Below are 16342 nucleotides of genomic sequence, written 5' to 3'. Positions count from 1 at the left end.
GCCTCCGAAACGTCGTGATTTATTATTTTATTTCTACTATTATTTATATATTTTTTTATTTTTACCTACGTGACTTTACCGAAAAAAACTATTTCTAATATTTTTTAAATTGTAATTACGACTTGAGGAACCGGATCCAGAACGAACACACCCCCTCCCCCCCGGAGATCCGGTTCCTCAAATCGTAATTACAATTAAAAAAATATTATAAATAGTTTTTTCGGTAAAGTAACGTAGGTAAAAATAAAAATAAATAATGAAAATATTATAAATCAAATAATAAATCACGAAGTCTCCGTCATCAGGTGGGACCATCACAGCTAAATTTACTGCATCAAGTGAGGATTTTTCCGAAACGTCGTGATTTATTATTTTATTTCTATTATTATTTCTATTATTATTTTCATTTTTACCTACGTGACTTTACCGAAAAAACCTAAGAGTATGAATCCTTGCAATCACGAAAGCTTCAAATCTAGAATTTCTAAAAAATATTATAAATAATACCGTTTTAACACCTAAGTAGGCTTTCGCGACAAACATTGTCCATGAATAATAGAGGGCGTTTTTTTGTTTGGGTTAGATAGTCTAAATACATAAACGTGTTGTTAAACCCGACAACACCGGACACGGCCAATTGGTAAGGTTTTAGTGTCACTTTAACGGAACGTGGCAATTCGTTGCTAGCATGGAGAATTTTGAGACAGATGCCATCCAGACAAGGCTGTAATTATAATATATATTGGGGGGCACACATCCCCACCCCCCCATATTAAAATATGCTCAAAATGTCCCCCCCAATATATTGCTGTAAAAAAATTGCTATGCTATGTAAATAAAAACATCAATTTGCTAAACCTTGGCCACAATATCTGGACTTATCTTCATATAAATCAATGCATAGATGTATGTTTATATGATTGTGGTTATGGTTGAACTTTATTAATCCCTAATCTCTGCAATTACATACAATGAAACAAGAAATGGTAAAAAAGTAAAAACAGCAATGTAATACAATCCACTATTATACATTATTGTAAATAAAATACCAAAATCTATCCCATGTGTCGTTGAATTTTTAAATACTTTAGGCAGGAAATGAGTTTTCAAATTTAGATTTTTTTTCTGGGTTGGGACCCCCATGCACCCTGGAAGATTTGGTCTCCCCCAATTTTGACTACATGGCTACGGCCTTGCATCCAGACATCCACCCTACGTCCTTGTGGAAGAGATACGTAGATGACACGTTCGTCATCTGGCCACATGGCCTGCCAGCACTGAACCAATTTTTCAACCACATTAATTCCATACACCCATCTTTAAAATTCACCATGGAAGTGGAAAAGGATGGCAATTAATGGGCCCTATGGTGTAGGGTTTTGATGAGGGGAGACAGCCATCTGATGATCCAACCAATACCATCACTTTGCCATACATAGCAGGGGTTACCAAAAAGATTTCCAAAATCTTAAACAAACACAAGATCCAGGTTCGTTTCAACACAGTACACAAATCCGTGATTTGATCCCATCTGTAAAGGATGTGATTCCTGATATGCAATATCCGAGTGTCTACAAACTGAATTGTGGCTGCGGCAGCAGTTACATTTGGGAAACAAAATGACATGTCTCGGCCCGCTTTCGCTAACACAAGGCAGATCTGAAACACGGTAGGACCAATACCTTTGCCGTTGCTGATCATTGTTTTAACCCAGTGGGCTCACACGAAACTGACTTTTCCAAGACACTGCCAACCCACCGGCTATTAGAGATTTGTTCATGAAGCCATCCAGATATATAAACACAGACACAACTTCAACCAAGAAGATGGGTACTAACTGAGCAATCATTGGAAGGACGTTATTAACCAGGTAAAGTCTTAACTGACTGTGATGTCTCTATCTTACCTGCCTATGCCAGTTGTTATTTCTGACTCCCTGTGTGTCTTTTTCTCTCTCTGTGCTGCCCCCCCCCTTCTCTCTGCCCCCCTGCAGCTGACCTCTCCAGTGCTGCTGCGGTGGCCCACTTTACTCCAGTGACCCGGGTGCTACTGTGGGGTCCACTTTCTGCCCCGCCTCCTTCTTCCCCTTCTCTCTCCCCCCCCTACTGCCGAGGCCTATATAACCTCGTGCCACGGCAGATCTGTCGCCTACTTCAGCAGTTTTTTCTTGCTGTGGTCGTCCCACCTGATGACGATTGCTTGTGTTGTGGTCGAAACGTCGTGATCTATTATTTTTATACCTACGTGACTTTACCAAAAGAACCAAAGAGTATTATTTAATAATTTAAGACAAGCCACAGTGGCTCGACTGTGGCCATGCAACCCAAACTATGGACCTTACCGTAAACCACCTTAAGTTTGCGCTCCTTCAACTGAGGAGGAACAGCAAAGCTTAACGAACTCTAAACGTAGCCTTTCACGGCCCCATTATGATGCATGATTTATTTCGGTGAGGTGTATAAATGCATTGTAAACCCTCATCCACCCGACACAACTAAACACATTCCTGCGGAGGGAGCTGGTAGGAACGTTGGGTTGCTCGGTCAATGGCCAGGGTCAACGGCGGCATGGTGTATTCCGCAAATATGCCCGACTGTGAGGGCGGGCACAAGCCGGCGTGAGTAAGTTAAACGTTGAGTTTTATAAGGGCACCATGGGGTGACCAGCCCCTCCCCACCCAGCCCCTCCATACCCTCCCCACCCAGCCCCACCCTCCCCACCCAGCCCCTCTCCTCCCCACCCAGCCCCTCCCTCCCCACCCAGCCCCTCCCTGCACAACGGACACAATAATCCCCTGTGGGCTGGTGTAACCAGGAGGTTCCTACCAATATTAATACATGCCATGTGAATCAAATGTGCCAAATGTATTGCTGTTTCACGTTGGAACAGTAATAAATAATTGAATTAATAAAGTACCGCATAAATAATTGACATTTATAAAGTACCCCATTTACCCCCAGACAAAAATACCTTTAAAAGAACCTGCTTAGATTACATACCCTACGTTGTTCCCTGTATCTTCCTCCTTGATGATAAAAACACACCGTGAAGATCATGTGACTTGTGGAATAATTTATTATTCCGTTTAAAACTGTGTTTACAGTAACTGGGATTCGGTGACAACACTGATTGTTTCAATAACATGAATACAGTATTTAGAAATGTTTCTTGTACAGACCTGCAGGATAATCTAAAAACAACGTACAGCACAATAATGCCTCGGTTAACGAAGTAGATGATTTCTGTGGTGTCACTTCGCGTATCGCACGCTTTCAGATGCGCTTCTGCGGCCGTCTGGAACGCTCTTCCTTCCGATGTTAGGAAGCCACTGAAGCTGTAGCACTTTTGCACCTAAATTGAAAACGAATTTCCTTCCCCTGCACCTCCGATTAGCACGCATGCATGTCAACCCCTTATCAGTGCCCTACCTTATTACAGACCAATTCAGACCTTATTGGTCACCCAGTGATCCTTATAAATCTCAACGTTCATCCTACAAAGTCCAATCACAAAGGATGAAACACAAAAATAATATCTTGTTTTTTTTATAACCTAATAGTTTTGTGTATTCATACCTGTCAACCCCTTATCAGTGCCCTACCTTATTACAGACCAATTTAGACCTTATTGGTCACCCAGTGATCCTCATAAATCTCAACGTTTATCCTACAAAGGCCCATCACAAGGGAGAAACACAACAAATAGACAATACATTTTTAGGTTTTTTCGGTAAAGTCACGTAGGTAAAAAGATTATTTCTATTATTACATTTTTATTATTTATTTTATTAGCATAGATTTTTTTTTCTTATTCATTTTTATTATTTTTACCTACGTGACTTCACCGAAAAAACCTAAGAGTATGACAGGTATGAGTTTAATCTTGATTTGAGTTTATATCCCTTCATACAGCAGTGGATTGACAAATGGAGGCCATTGCGTGCAAGGCGTGAATTGAACAAAGAGAGCCGGGGGTGGTTAGGGGGGCGGGGTGGACGGGCGGGGGGCGTGTATGGGATAAAAACAATTCTAAAAACAAAACAAAATAACAACCTCATCAGTAACTTACAATTTATTAGGTCACAGCTTTGTATAAACACATTCACTGTAATTTATGACTGCGCTAATAAAAAAAAATTAGATGAACGTACCTCATTAGCATGTCATTATAAGCGTGACGACAGCGCCCACCACGTGACCGCGCCTTCTTGAAAGTTCGACCGCCGGTCCGCCCGCTTCGCTCGCCGCTCTTCCCTTCAATCACCGAAGATGGTGGTGAGGTTTTGTGTGTGAGAGGACACAAAATATCGCGCGGGTATCGCCGAGTACACCCTAAGCCATCGTAACGCGGTCGATTCGTCGCGATGCGTGCGCCGATACGGCCGGATGATCGCGGATTCTAATCGGGGTCCCAGGCTGCAAGGTTGCGTCGCGTTAATGGCTTCAAAGCGGGCCGGCCATTGTGCTCGGCGGCAACCTCGCTCGTTTTAATTGCGGTGGGTTCGGGTTGTTCCCTTCTAACCGATGGATTTTAAAACAACAAAAATGTGTCTGCTCTTGCCGTCGGTGTAATAAACGACCACTGTTAGGGAGAAATGTGTGCGGGTGAGTTGTTTGTAACGGCGAGGTTTAAAATGGCCGCGCGCGGTGGGGGTACTGCGGAAGGCCGTGACGCCCATCTTAGGTGAGCACATGGCGGTTAATCGATTACGGAGTATCGATTATTATTAAGCTTTGTATTATATCGGTGCATCCGTGTGTGTGTGTTGAATGTCCGAATTTTTTTTATCAATGGGTTAAGGGTACAAATTATCTGGATACTTTGGTCTAAAAAAAAATTCGCCCAACATGGCCTAGCAAATGGTGGTATACGTGGTTTTACAAGCGTTTAACGTGGCGATTGTTATTTCGCAACCGATGGTATCAATTCGACCTATCCATTCAAACTGCGCCAAGCATTTTGAAGGGCAGGAAGGAAGTCGCTGTGGCCCAGCCTCTAACGGTTGTAGAATCTTAGGCTGTGAACGCCTAATTTGTGCTTAATTAAAACCTCGCCGTGCGACGAAATATCGAACTGGGAAAAATCGAATTGTGTGGTTGTATTAAGATATTACAGCTACGTGTATTTTTTTTGTGGTAGGTTCATTGAAGCCACACGGATGCTTCGGGAGTTGCATTGATGTGAAAAAATATAAAGTAATCGAATCGTGATACGACTTAATACCTATCGAGAGGTTGATTTTTTTTTATTTAATCGTGACCCGAGTTGTAATAGATACAATTAAGAAAGTTTGAATCCTTTTACAAGCCTGATGTTTAATTGAATAAAACATTTGACCTAATTGAAACGCTTTTTTAATTGTAGAGTATTACCTACCTTAACTCGTATTCATTTAAAACAAGTTAAAAAAAAACACCCTTACACTTCATTTTTTCCTCCAATGTAATGTGGCCAATATAAGTGCTTCCTGGAATAATATGATTTGTCTGCAAAACCGCATGCGCAAGGTGGGTGTGTGATATTTAGTGTTATGTAACGACTCGCTCCGGCCATACAATTGTGGAATTTCCACAACTGGCTTTTTAAGGCTTATCAATAGCCGAGCACCTATCCACGTGTTTTACTTTATAATTCAGCTTTTTTTTAATGACTTAAATACGACATGTGGGCTGTTTTTGAATGAAGCGGCACATTGTTTCGTACACCAATCCGATTTTTACAGAGGTGGTAATAGCGTAGTCCATCAGTGTATATTAGCATAGTGTGTGCGATGGTTTGGAAGTTGGGTAATCGTAGGTGAACAGACGTGATATAAAATCAGTACTCCACGATCCAGCACTGTCTATCGTTGCGAAGTATGGTCAAACAACCCCCGTCACCGATATGGAGTGAGAAGGGGGTTCTTCATCCAGTAGGAGATTGACAAAGGGGCTGAACATTACAGGAGACGACACGTGTTTTACGCGTGGTCCACTTAAATCTTGGGCCTCCTAAACTGCCATTTTTTTACTATTGAGGTTTTAGAGCAGGAATAAATGTTTGTGGTTGCACCTTACGTTTTTAGTTAATGGGAAACCACAAATTGTATCTAAACTCTAACCACATTAGTTTTGAGTTGTGGTTTAATGTTTGACTTATGGGTTGAGGCAAGTTCAGAATGAGTTGTTGTCTTTATTACGGTAAGCATTAGCTTTCCTGCAAATATACCCTCATCCCGTGGTGCTGAGATTGTTAAGCTTGCCTATTGTGGAAGCTTGGCTGTATTCATTGCAAAATAGTACCCGTGCCGTATTCGACGAGATGGAATGTGTACTTGGTTTTGATAGGCTAAAAAAAAAGTCAAGAATGGAAAGCATTTGTCCCCATGTCTCTCTTGACACGAGGTGAAATCAAGTGGTTGGATCGTCATTGCTTAATACATTTGTATAACAGAAGTGGCATGCCAAACTACACCATTTTCATTCGATAGCATTAACTGTTTTCTCTCCCCATCTTTGCATTGTATAACAGGAGCCGGAGCAAATGCGGAAGCTGTTTATCGGCGGACTGAGCTTTGAAACCACTGAAGAAAGCTTACGAGAATACTACGAGCAATGGGGCACCATTGTGGACTGTGTGGTACGTACACCGTATATGTTGTGCAAGTGTGAACACTGCAAAGCACAACACTGATTTCAGTGCAGCTTATGACATGACCATATTTGCAGCCAAGCAAATTTGCTTAGTTTTGTTTATCACTTGGGTTAAGTTAAAGGTGGTTGCATAATTTAGGGAAATTGTTAACCACTAGCATTAATGATTAAGTAAAGTGATAATTGCATACACCCAAATAGTGTTTACATTTCCTAGTGGATTCTAAATGTCATCTTATGGTGACGTGCATAACGATCTGACTCGGCAAATCCAGAGTCTTCAAATCACTAAATATACGAACTAATATCCAGAGTTAACATTTTAACAAACTTCATTAAAAGCCAATTATATTAGGTGGGGGCTTCACTCCAATCATGGCAAACTTTTAACTCTCCCTGGCTCATAGCCTGACCCACCCCATTTTGTGCAATCTTCCTTGGTCAAGCCCACATTTGCCCTAGGCATCCTCTGTGGGCCATGTCCAATCGCTACGTCCATATAAGAGGATGTTAGGGAATCTCCCAAAAATTAACGTGTTGAAATTCATAGCCTTGTGGTGGTTGTACGCTGGTCACCGTCTATTCTTGTATATCTTCTCCCACACCTTGTCCGTCCCCACACAGATGAGCACGGTTAGCTATGTACGGTGTGAAAAGTTCAGCATATGTACATACATTGCTGGAGAACCACTGTGGCAGACTACTTGATGCGCGTCTCCCCCCCCACCAGGTGATGAAGGACCCCAGCTCGAAGCGTTCGCGCGGCTTCGGCTTCATCACCTACTCGGTGATGGAGGAGGTGAACTCGGCCATGCAGGCGCGGCCACACACGGTGGATGGGCGAGTCGTCGAGGCCAAGAGGGCCGTGCCGCGAGACGTGAGTATCCTGGGCGGGAGGGGCGGGGGAACGCACGCTCTGAATAAACAAATGTTACAGTATTTCCAGCTGCTGTTGGCTCATTTACAGCACGATTGTTAAATAAACGGCTTGTCCTCTGTTACCGGCACTGCCTTGGGACCACACATTGTCAGTGCTTGTGTTGCTATTCACACCATGGTGTAACATTTTTACCCCAATGGATACTTTGTTTCGGAACATGATACCAATAGCACAATTGGGATACAACTGGGAAAGGATACAATATCTGACGTTGGTCATAAACCATGTTAAGTACAATGAAATGCGTAACATGTTTCTGCTATACAACATTATTGATGATGGAGGTAGTTGGTTTTAATAGGTGATTAATTAACTGGATCGATTTTTTAAATGAATCTGGCTTATAAAAATACCTCAACTCTCTAATGCTTTGGGAAAACTCCGAAGGGTAGGTGGGGAATGATCATTGGCTTTCGGTCTGTGGCTATGTTCATCAGGATTCACGACCGGGAATCCAAGTGACGGTGAAGAAGCTGTTTGTGGGTGGAATCAAGGACAACACCGATGAATCGCACCTTCGCGACTACTTCTCGAAGTTCGGGCGCGTGGAAAGTGTTGACATGGTCACCGACAAGCAGACGGGCAAGAAGAGGGGCTTCGCCTTCGTCACTTTCGACGACTACGACCCCGTCGACCAGATAGTCTGTAAGTTTGCGGGGAAAGGTACCGTAAGTCACCAGATAATTATTTGGGGGATGGCAGAATAGGCCGATAGGAGGGGATAGCCTGTAATCATGCAAGTTAATGAGAGGTTTTTTGGGGTTGCATTATGTAAACATAAATGTGTTTAAGCCATCTAATCAAAAAACCTTAACATTGCTTGTGAAAGCCTATGTTAAATGCAGGATAATACATTTACAGGATAGTACAGGAATCTCAGACTATAAGTCACCTCATTACGCCGTGTTTGCCATGTATGTTGCTTATGAATTGGGGAACGTTTCCTGATTATAAGCGTAATGTTTCTCATATGCGTTCTTAAACGAAATGCGCAAAACCAAATTTTGCGCAATTTGTAAAGTAGGAACGCTGTAAGGTGGTGGGCAGGGTCGTCTCAAGGGCAGGGTAGTAAGAGCCATGGGGGCTGCAGTACAAAGTTGACTTGTCTGATTTTGTGCATGAAAGCTCACAAGACAATTACGTTCTGAACTGTAAGTTGCAGTTGTAGGGTGGCTAAATGTATCATAATGCCCTTTATAGAACTAAAAGTCTTAACAGGGCAAAAACTCAATTGATGTTTTCTATTTTAAATAACTGCTGCATAAGTATGTTGTGACCCCCTTCTCATTGTTTTTGTATCCATCCGACAGTTCAAAAGTTCCACACCATCAACTGTCACAAGTTGGAAGTCAGAAAAGCACTCTCTCGCCATGAAATGGAGACCATGCAGATGAACCAGAGAGGTGGCGGTGGAGGTGAGCAAACCCAAACGCAGAGGACACGACCACCACTTTGTCACATCTGCATTTTTGTAAAGCCGAAATCAAGTGAGTTTTTAATTAACTTTTTAGTTTTATCTGGGCCACCCTTACCTTAAATAGTTTACTGTGCATGCACATCAGTGAGTGGCAGGGTGGTGCAATGGTGACACTAGTGCCACGCAGTAAAGAAGGGCCTGGGTTTGATTCTTGACTTGGTTGCTGTCTGTCGAGTTTGTATGTTATGCCTCTGTTCTGCATTGGTTTCCTTCCATATAAAAAACAATGTAGCTGTTATTGGCCAAATACCTGTACTGTACTCCATTGGGATTACATGCAGCGGCAATCATTGCCCCCTACTTGCATAACTTGGCAGGTCCTTCCTGAAAAAGTCTTTGAGACTTGGTGATGATGTCCTGGCTACCTAAGCATAATACAATAAGTGGTATGAAGTGACATTGCTTTAGTGGGGGAAGGGTTTGCGATATCTGCGACTCATTTGTGCCAATGTTTACAGGCCGTGGTGGGTTTGGACGGGGTGGTGGTGGTGGCGGCGGTGGCGGTGGAAACTTTGGCCGTGGCGGCGGCGGTGGAAACTACGGAGGTGGAGGTGAGTTAAGCGGTTCAAGCACCATTACAAATGCAATGGAAATAATTTTTAGGTGGCAACCCTTTTGTGCAAGGGTGTCTCATCACTTTATACCACGGTATCCCAAACTCCAGTCCTCGTAACTAGGCCTCGGCAAGGTAAGGTAATTGTACCCTTTTTACAGGGTTAAAGGGTAAAGGTGTCGACATGCCAAGGGGTAAGGGTAATGGGTAGGGTAAAAGGTATGCTCGTTGCTTTTTACCTTACCTGTTAAAGGGTAAAAGGTAGGGTAGAGTGATTGTATTGTGTTAAGGTAAAAGGTAGGGTAAAGGTAGGCTCGTTGTTTTTACACTTTTACCTTACCTTGCCCGAGGCCTACTCGTGACCCACCACGCTACGTCTTCTTGCATTTACCATTTTACTCCCCAATCAAATACAAAATCATTACACGCTGCACGTGGCCGATGATTGCTAGCGTCCCACGTGACGCACTAAACAATTGTGTGCGTTAATGGGAGCCGATACCAGATTGAAATCTCGGTATGCGTGTGTGTACACGTGTTTAATGATCATTGTGCAACGTGGAATGAGTTCATTTGTATTTTAATGGGGAATAAATTGGTAAACGCGGAAGTGCATAGCGTGGTGGGTTTCAATTTCTGAATTTTGGGAAACCCTGCTTTCCATGCTATATGGGACTTAAATCGCATCTAAAACATTTTGAAACGGCACCCCCAGTGGTAGCTGTCCTCATCTGCTAGATGGGGTGTGGAGGGAGGGCAATGATTGCTATGACTAATCCCAATTGAGTAATGTTATTTATGTTGAGACATCAGTTTCTTTGTTCAACAACTGAATTTACTTGATTCTGTGCAGCTGCCGAGCAGACCTGGAAATAATACATGTTATCAGAGTTAACCACACTCTCAATGTGGTGCCTTCCTTAGAAGTCTTCCAAGGTTGTGGGTTTCTTAAAAAAATTAAAGGGAACTGTTGGAAATGGGAATTCAAACATTACAAGTATAACATATCTGCAAGTATGTTGAATGTGCAGTTTGAAAATATATATAACATTCCGTGTGATTTCAGGTGGCTATGGTGGTGGCAGGGGTGGTGGCTATGGAAATGATGGCTACAATGGCTATGGCAATGGTGAGTTTGCTTATTTTCCACATTGTGTCAGAAGTCCTGGAGTGGGGCACAGTCTCTTTCATTCAATCCAATTTGAGCAGTATGTAAGCATTGTTTATAAGCAAAAGCCCATTGCGGTATTAGCAATGATATGACAGTAATTTTAGCATATGTACTTGGCATAATCTGTAAATGTGCACAATTAAGACGCAATGTGTCATGGACGTAACAATTAGTTCTCATTGATGAAACGATGCTTTACATGTCTAACCCTTTCTCGTGCTTGCACAGGGAACTTTGGTGGTGGTGGTGGCGGCGGCGGAGGCTATGGGAATCATGGTGGCGGCTACAATGGAGGGGGGGGAGGAGGGGGTGGCTATGGTGGCGGCGGTGGTGGTTATGGAGGTGGTGAGTGTCCATCAGTCTCTTCTCACTTGTAACTTTTACTTGCAGGTGTATGGTGGTAGGTTGCTTGTAGTAGCTTGGTGACATTGGAAGGCTTGAGTGCTAATCCCTTGGTACGTACGTCTAAAGAGTGTGCAGTCTTGTGGTTGCGTGTGTTTCTCAACCAATGTGGAGCCCCCTGAAGTCGTGTTCTCTTGCATGTGCGGGTTTTCCTCCAGGCACTCCAGTTTGTTCCCACATGCAAAACAACCCACGAAAGGCATTGGCTCAGCAACTCGAGTAGTGTGTACCCTCCTTTGACAGTGGCGTAGCTATCGAGGGCGCAGACGGTGCAGCTGCACAAGGGCTCAGATGCCAGGTTTTGAAAAGGGGCTGAAGTTTGGGCGGTGGGGGGGGCCCCCCATTTCATTCCTTGCTCCAGGGCCCATGCCAACGACGCTACGCCACTGCCTCCTTGAAAGTCTTGAGACTCCCCCCCGTAAAGATTTCCTGCGTGTACACTTTAACTCGCAATTATGAATGGTTTTTCATAATTCACCTTAGTTTGACGATAACGTTGCAATTCCTCACCCCAGGCAATTATGGAGGCGGCGGCCAGTACAATGACTTTGGCAACTACAACCAACAGCAGTCGAGCTACGGTCCCATGAAGGGCGGCGGAAACTTCAACCAGAGGAGTGGGGGCCCCTACGGAGGAGGTAAAGCAGCCCCACTATGCTGAAAATAGAGGCCACGTGTGGCACGAACAAGCGACAGGCATGAATGTAGACGCGTGACGATGCATCGATCCATCAAGGCCTACGCTCGCAGAACACGCGTCATTGTGCATGTGAGAATTGAATTCAACTCTTATATGTATGTAATTGGGTTGTGTAATTTTGGCAGCCAACTACTTGCGCTACATTTACTACAATAGCTTTTATTGAATTGGATCGTGACTCTGCATCTGTCAGCGATTCAATTTTAAAATGAAATCCTTCATTTTTTATTTTTACCATCTTGTTTGGTTGTATTTCTGCTTTTTTTCACTTGTGCCTATCGTATAAATCCTTAAGTTCAATTCACTGCATGCATCGGTGGGCGTACGAATCTATTTTTGATCAAAGCGATGCATCGTTAAATGACCAAGTGTTAGGGTAGCGCACATACCTTGTTGTCGAATTCACAATGGCGGTGTTAGCCAACAGGTAGTGGATCGTCGGGTAACGTTTTCCATCCGGTGTCTTAGAAAAACCTTGCTAATTGCGATGCTTGCCAATGGGTATCTTTAGTGAAGAATCCTTCCAATCGCAACTGCCGCGTCGTACTTCATCGTGAATCCATTACAAATGGCGATGCTTGCCAACAGGTGGCTATAACTCTGGCGGCGGTGGCGGCGGCGGAAACTACGGAGTTCGTGGTGGCAGATACTGATCATTGTGGGCAGGATTTCTCAAAGGTAATGCCCCCCCCCCCAACCCCATGCACTCTAAAATGCCACACACACGCACATCTGCCGCATTTCAACCAAACAGAACAGATCACGGCATGTGCCACTTTTAAGAGCACACCCCACTTAATTTGAATTGAGTGCGTTGAGAAATGCATTGAGACGTTTTGACGTACACCTAGACGAGTCGTTAACAAGGAATGCCGTCTTGTTCGTGTTTGACAGGCATCAATGTATTAAAAAGGAGGAACTGAACGGGACAGGTGGTGGGGCAGGACAGCGGCAGGTTATGCTCTTCCTCATCCCGTGTTGGCGGCAGCCTTCTTACCTTGTCGAGGCAGTGAGGAGAGAGGCTTTTAACAGAGGAGCCCACAGACGCCTGCGGTAGACGCGAGATTGTTAGTGCGTTCATCCTTTGGGAATGGTTTTTTCGATAGGTGAAAATGAATAATAAAATAGTTGTTAAGGCTGTTACCTATTTGTTTTTTTCCCTTGTATTAACGACAAGCAAAACACTTTGTTTTAAGTTCTACCATTCCAGAGCTTGCTGGATGATGAACGGCCGTTTTTAGTTAACTTCAATACCTTTTTATCTTTTGTATGAAAGCGTAGTATTTTTGTCTAGCATATGATACTGTAACTGTGACTTATTTGGTTGTTTGGAAACAGAAAAAAATGTAGTTATTTTTTTTCTCTCCTGTGCACATGTTGGTTTGTATTGTAGTGTCGAATAAAAGACAATTTAAGATACTTTAATGTTAGATTGAGGTCTTTATTTAGGGGGGACATGGGAGGTGGGAGTCAGAAGGCATTACACTTGCTTCTTAAACTGCTTCAGCAGTTGTGTAGTGCAAAGCAACATGATATAGGTTGCTCACCTTTATTCTGGTGAACTGCTAACCTAATGAACAATTGCACCCCTGAATGTGCAATAGATGCGTTCTCGCAAGGTACTGTGAATAAAATGGGTTTGTTGACCATACCATCAGACATTACACTTCCATGATGCCCATTTGCTAAATATAAACACTGTTGAGGGAACACATGTTTAGCATATATTGTTATAAAAATGCTCTTATTATTTGGCCTCCGCCACAACACATACTTGAGGTATTTTTACCTTGCATTGCTTCATGAGGACAGATTTCACCACGGCACAAATCTCAAGACACACGTTCATACTTTTAACATAAAAAAAATGGCAAATGTGCCTCCCATACTGTAAAACAATATGTACTTTCACAAATGCTCACTAGGTGATGCCAAACAATTTGCTGTCTGCTAAAAATAAGCCTTTGCCTGGCACACCCATGATTTTGGTAACGGTAGAGCCCGACAGTTGTGTATGCCACTGCTGGTCGAAAGGCCACCACTGTTGTAGAGGTTATTTGGCCTACTTTCATGTGAGGATTTGGTATAAATAATCACTGGTTAATGGAATTGGATAAAAAGTAACCTATTTCAGGCTAAATGAGGTCATGGAGGTGATTGGCAATATGAACATCTGAACATATTTACCACACGGTAGTAGGAGCTCAGCGAGTTGAAGACTCCACCTTTAGGATGAGAAGATTATGCTAGCTGCTTACAGAGGGCGAGGAGAGAGACACACGCCCAAATGCATCTCGACCACGGCGCAATGGAGAGCTACGCATGGAGCCCAGAAGGCAATCGCTGGCTGCAGGATGTGGAGGGCATAATCCAGTGCTGAAGGTTAATGGAATAGAGATGGTGTTTTTTGAAGGGAGGCTGCCATCAACTTTGGCCTGTGCCTGAAGTAGTTGAGGCCTTGTCCGGTGCATTTGCTGCCGGTGAAGCGTAATCAGAAGGGGTTTTATTCGCCATGAAAGTTCGCACAGACAAGGAATTTACTTTGGCCGGAAGGTGCATACATTCAACATGTAGGAATCTTAAATAAAATCCTCTTGTGGCATCTAAGCACTGCTAGTAGAGCCATGCAAGTCTATGGTGCCTCGGGCCCCTTCCAGCAGTGGCTTGAAAAAGGCTGTACACGTACAAGAGAAGGAACCTACCTTTGCTTTCATATGCTGCCTCATGCATTGGCTGCAAATGCCCTTCCGCAAAAAACATATGGGGAGAGACAAAATATGCCAAGTAGAAAAATGTAAGGTGTGTTTTAGCATGATGGGAAGCACTGCCAATGCTGTCCAGGCCTAGAGTATACTCAAAGCAGCCAGATGCAAGGTGCATGTGGGTGGCAGTACAGCCAACAGGCTGCTGGACATACTTCCTTGGCATGTGTTGGTTTTAAAGCACACCCTTTGGCCTTCCCAACATCAGTAAAATGTGGCCGTACACCACAACTTAGGCTTTTCAATTAGTTGCCTTCATTTGGCTGAAGCGTAATATTAAAAATGGTCCAATTGTGTCTTGAACGACTCAGGTGTTGTGAAGGTATTTATATTCTCATAGATTTAATTATTTACTTATTCACATGATACTTCAGTAACTGAGCATTTGGCACTGCGATGAAGCCAGCAATCGGCAGCTCGAATCCTCGGCCACAACACAAATAGTAGCGATGCCATTCGTGCACCCCCTTCACCAACCCGGCAATGAATTCCGGTCAAAACAACCATTCCACAGATGGTGTGAGAAGGCCTCCATCTAACAGTGGGTTGGCAAAGGGACCAAGTTATTTTTACCGGAGCAACTGCAGTAATATATAAATGTACTGCAGTACGTGTTTTACTTAGAGTTGACAGTCTCGGCTCCACTGTAATTGCATGAAGAAAAGTAACTACGAATTGTATGAGGAGTTGGGCAAGGAGATGCACTCTCACTAAGGATATTCACAGCAATGACATTTTCTGGGCCTTGCTTTTGAGAAATAAGTCGTAGACGAGGATTCATCAGTTGACCATCTCAGGTTTTCTGCGTTGGTAGCCACCAATGGAAATTGTTGAAGAACTTAAGAAGACTTGATATTTCGGCTTAAGATGTATCATGAAAACGATTACAAGCTCGCTGAACAATAACGTATGCGATGGAGGGACACCGGGAAAATAACAGTAAGTATTATTAGAGGAATTATTGAAGGTGGCTTGAGATAATGATCAAAGGCAGGTGGTGATTTTGATTAAATTAATTTCATTATGAAAAGCAACATACCATCACTGCCTATAGAGTAAAGTTTTTCTCATCGGTACTGTGATGTGGGTTTAGAAATGTGGATACCTCAAAGAAAATAGAAACGCAAACGGTGCACAGATTAATGGAAGCATGCTTGGAATTTCATGAGAGAATTGAATCTGAACGTAATTCAGAGATTAAGAAACGTACATGGATTTGGGGAGGGATACTTTTATGGAAGGGAAGATGGGTGATGGATGAGACTTGGTGACGGAATGGCAGCCTACATCCAACACCAGATTGACGAACGGCTGTGAATTGTCAAAGCAATATCGTGCAGAAGACGTCTTTGGGCCCTGGCTGTTTGTGTTGAAACATTGCTCTCTTTGTAGGATCGGATTGAATCTTGCACAATCCGCTTAGAATTGGAACCAGGTATTTCTTCCATTCAGGTAACTGGGGCTAGAATCGCTTACACGCAACAAGGTGCTTTGTAGCACCGCATGCTGTTTCATAATGGCCGTGTTTCTTGTGTTTTTTCTTCCGCAGGTAAGATGTGAATAGTGACTCGGCACGTCCATCTAAATGTTAAATATGGTCTTGTGGGACACTATGCCTAATATATAGCGTAAGCACATTTTATAAGCTGAAATGTTTTTCCTACTATTTTTGTAATAAAGGATACAGAAAAAACTGATTTGTGTC

At 43.3% G+C, this 16342-nt stretch overlaps 1 protein-coding gene across 4 annotated transcripts; it reads left to right on the top strand.

The window, feature by feature from the left end:
• Window positions 1-4171: 4171 nt before the first annotated feature.
• Window positions 4172-16342, top strand: LOC144943465 (heterogeneous nuclear ribonucleoproteins A2/B1-like). Of its 4 annotated transcripts, none has more exons than XM_078870913.1 (11): window positions 4172-4274; window positions 6511-6618; window positions 7363-7509; window positions 8010-8217; window positions 8883-8987; window positions 9508-9600; window positions 10669-10731; window positions 11002-11118; window positions 11691-11813; window positions 12464-12553; window positions 16187-16342. In XM_078870913.1, exons 1-10 carry the CDS (start codon window positions 4269-4271, stop codon window positions 12526-12528), a joined length of 1035 nt encoding a protein of 344 aa, XP_078727039.1. In that variant the 5' UTR covers window positions 4172-4268; the 3' UTR covers window positions 12529-12553; window positions 16187-16342. The 4 variants fall into 4 exon arrangements, with proteins under 4 accessions (XP_078727039.1, XP_078727038.1, XP_078727041.1 ...); XM_078870912.1 differs by lacking the exon at window positions 16187-16342 and adding an exon at window positions 12770-13294; XM_078870914.1 differs by lacking the exon at window positions 16187-16342 and adding an exon at window positions 12770-13294 and having other exon boundaries at window positions 4197-4271.

The sequence above is a fragment of the Lampetra fluviatilis genome, chromosome 31 (genome assembly GCF_964198595.1).
Source record: "Lampetra fluviatilis chromosome 31, kcLamFluv1.1, whole genome shotgun sequence".
In the NCBI taxonomy this organism is placed as follows: Eukaryota; Metazoa; Chordata; class Hyperoartia; order Petromyzontiformes; family Petromyzontidae; genus Lampetra; species Lampetra fluviatilis.
Note: the sequence above shows the minus strand (reverse complement) of the source record. Positions and strands in the feature narration are given on the sequence as shown.

What these genes read in the sequence shown, in the direction of transcription:
- LOC144943465 (XM_078870913.1), top strand. An exon ending in TGGAAACTACGGAGGTGGAG is followed by an intron (nt 9,601 to 10,668) that starts GTGAGTTAAGCG and finishes GTGTGATTTCAG; the next exon opens with GTGGCTATGGTGGTGGCAGG. An exon ending in CGGTGGTGGTTATGGAGGTG is followed by an intron (nt 11,119 to 11,690) that starts GTGAGTGTCCAT and finishes TCCTCACCCCAG; the next exon opens with GCAATTATGGAGGCGGCGGC.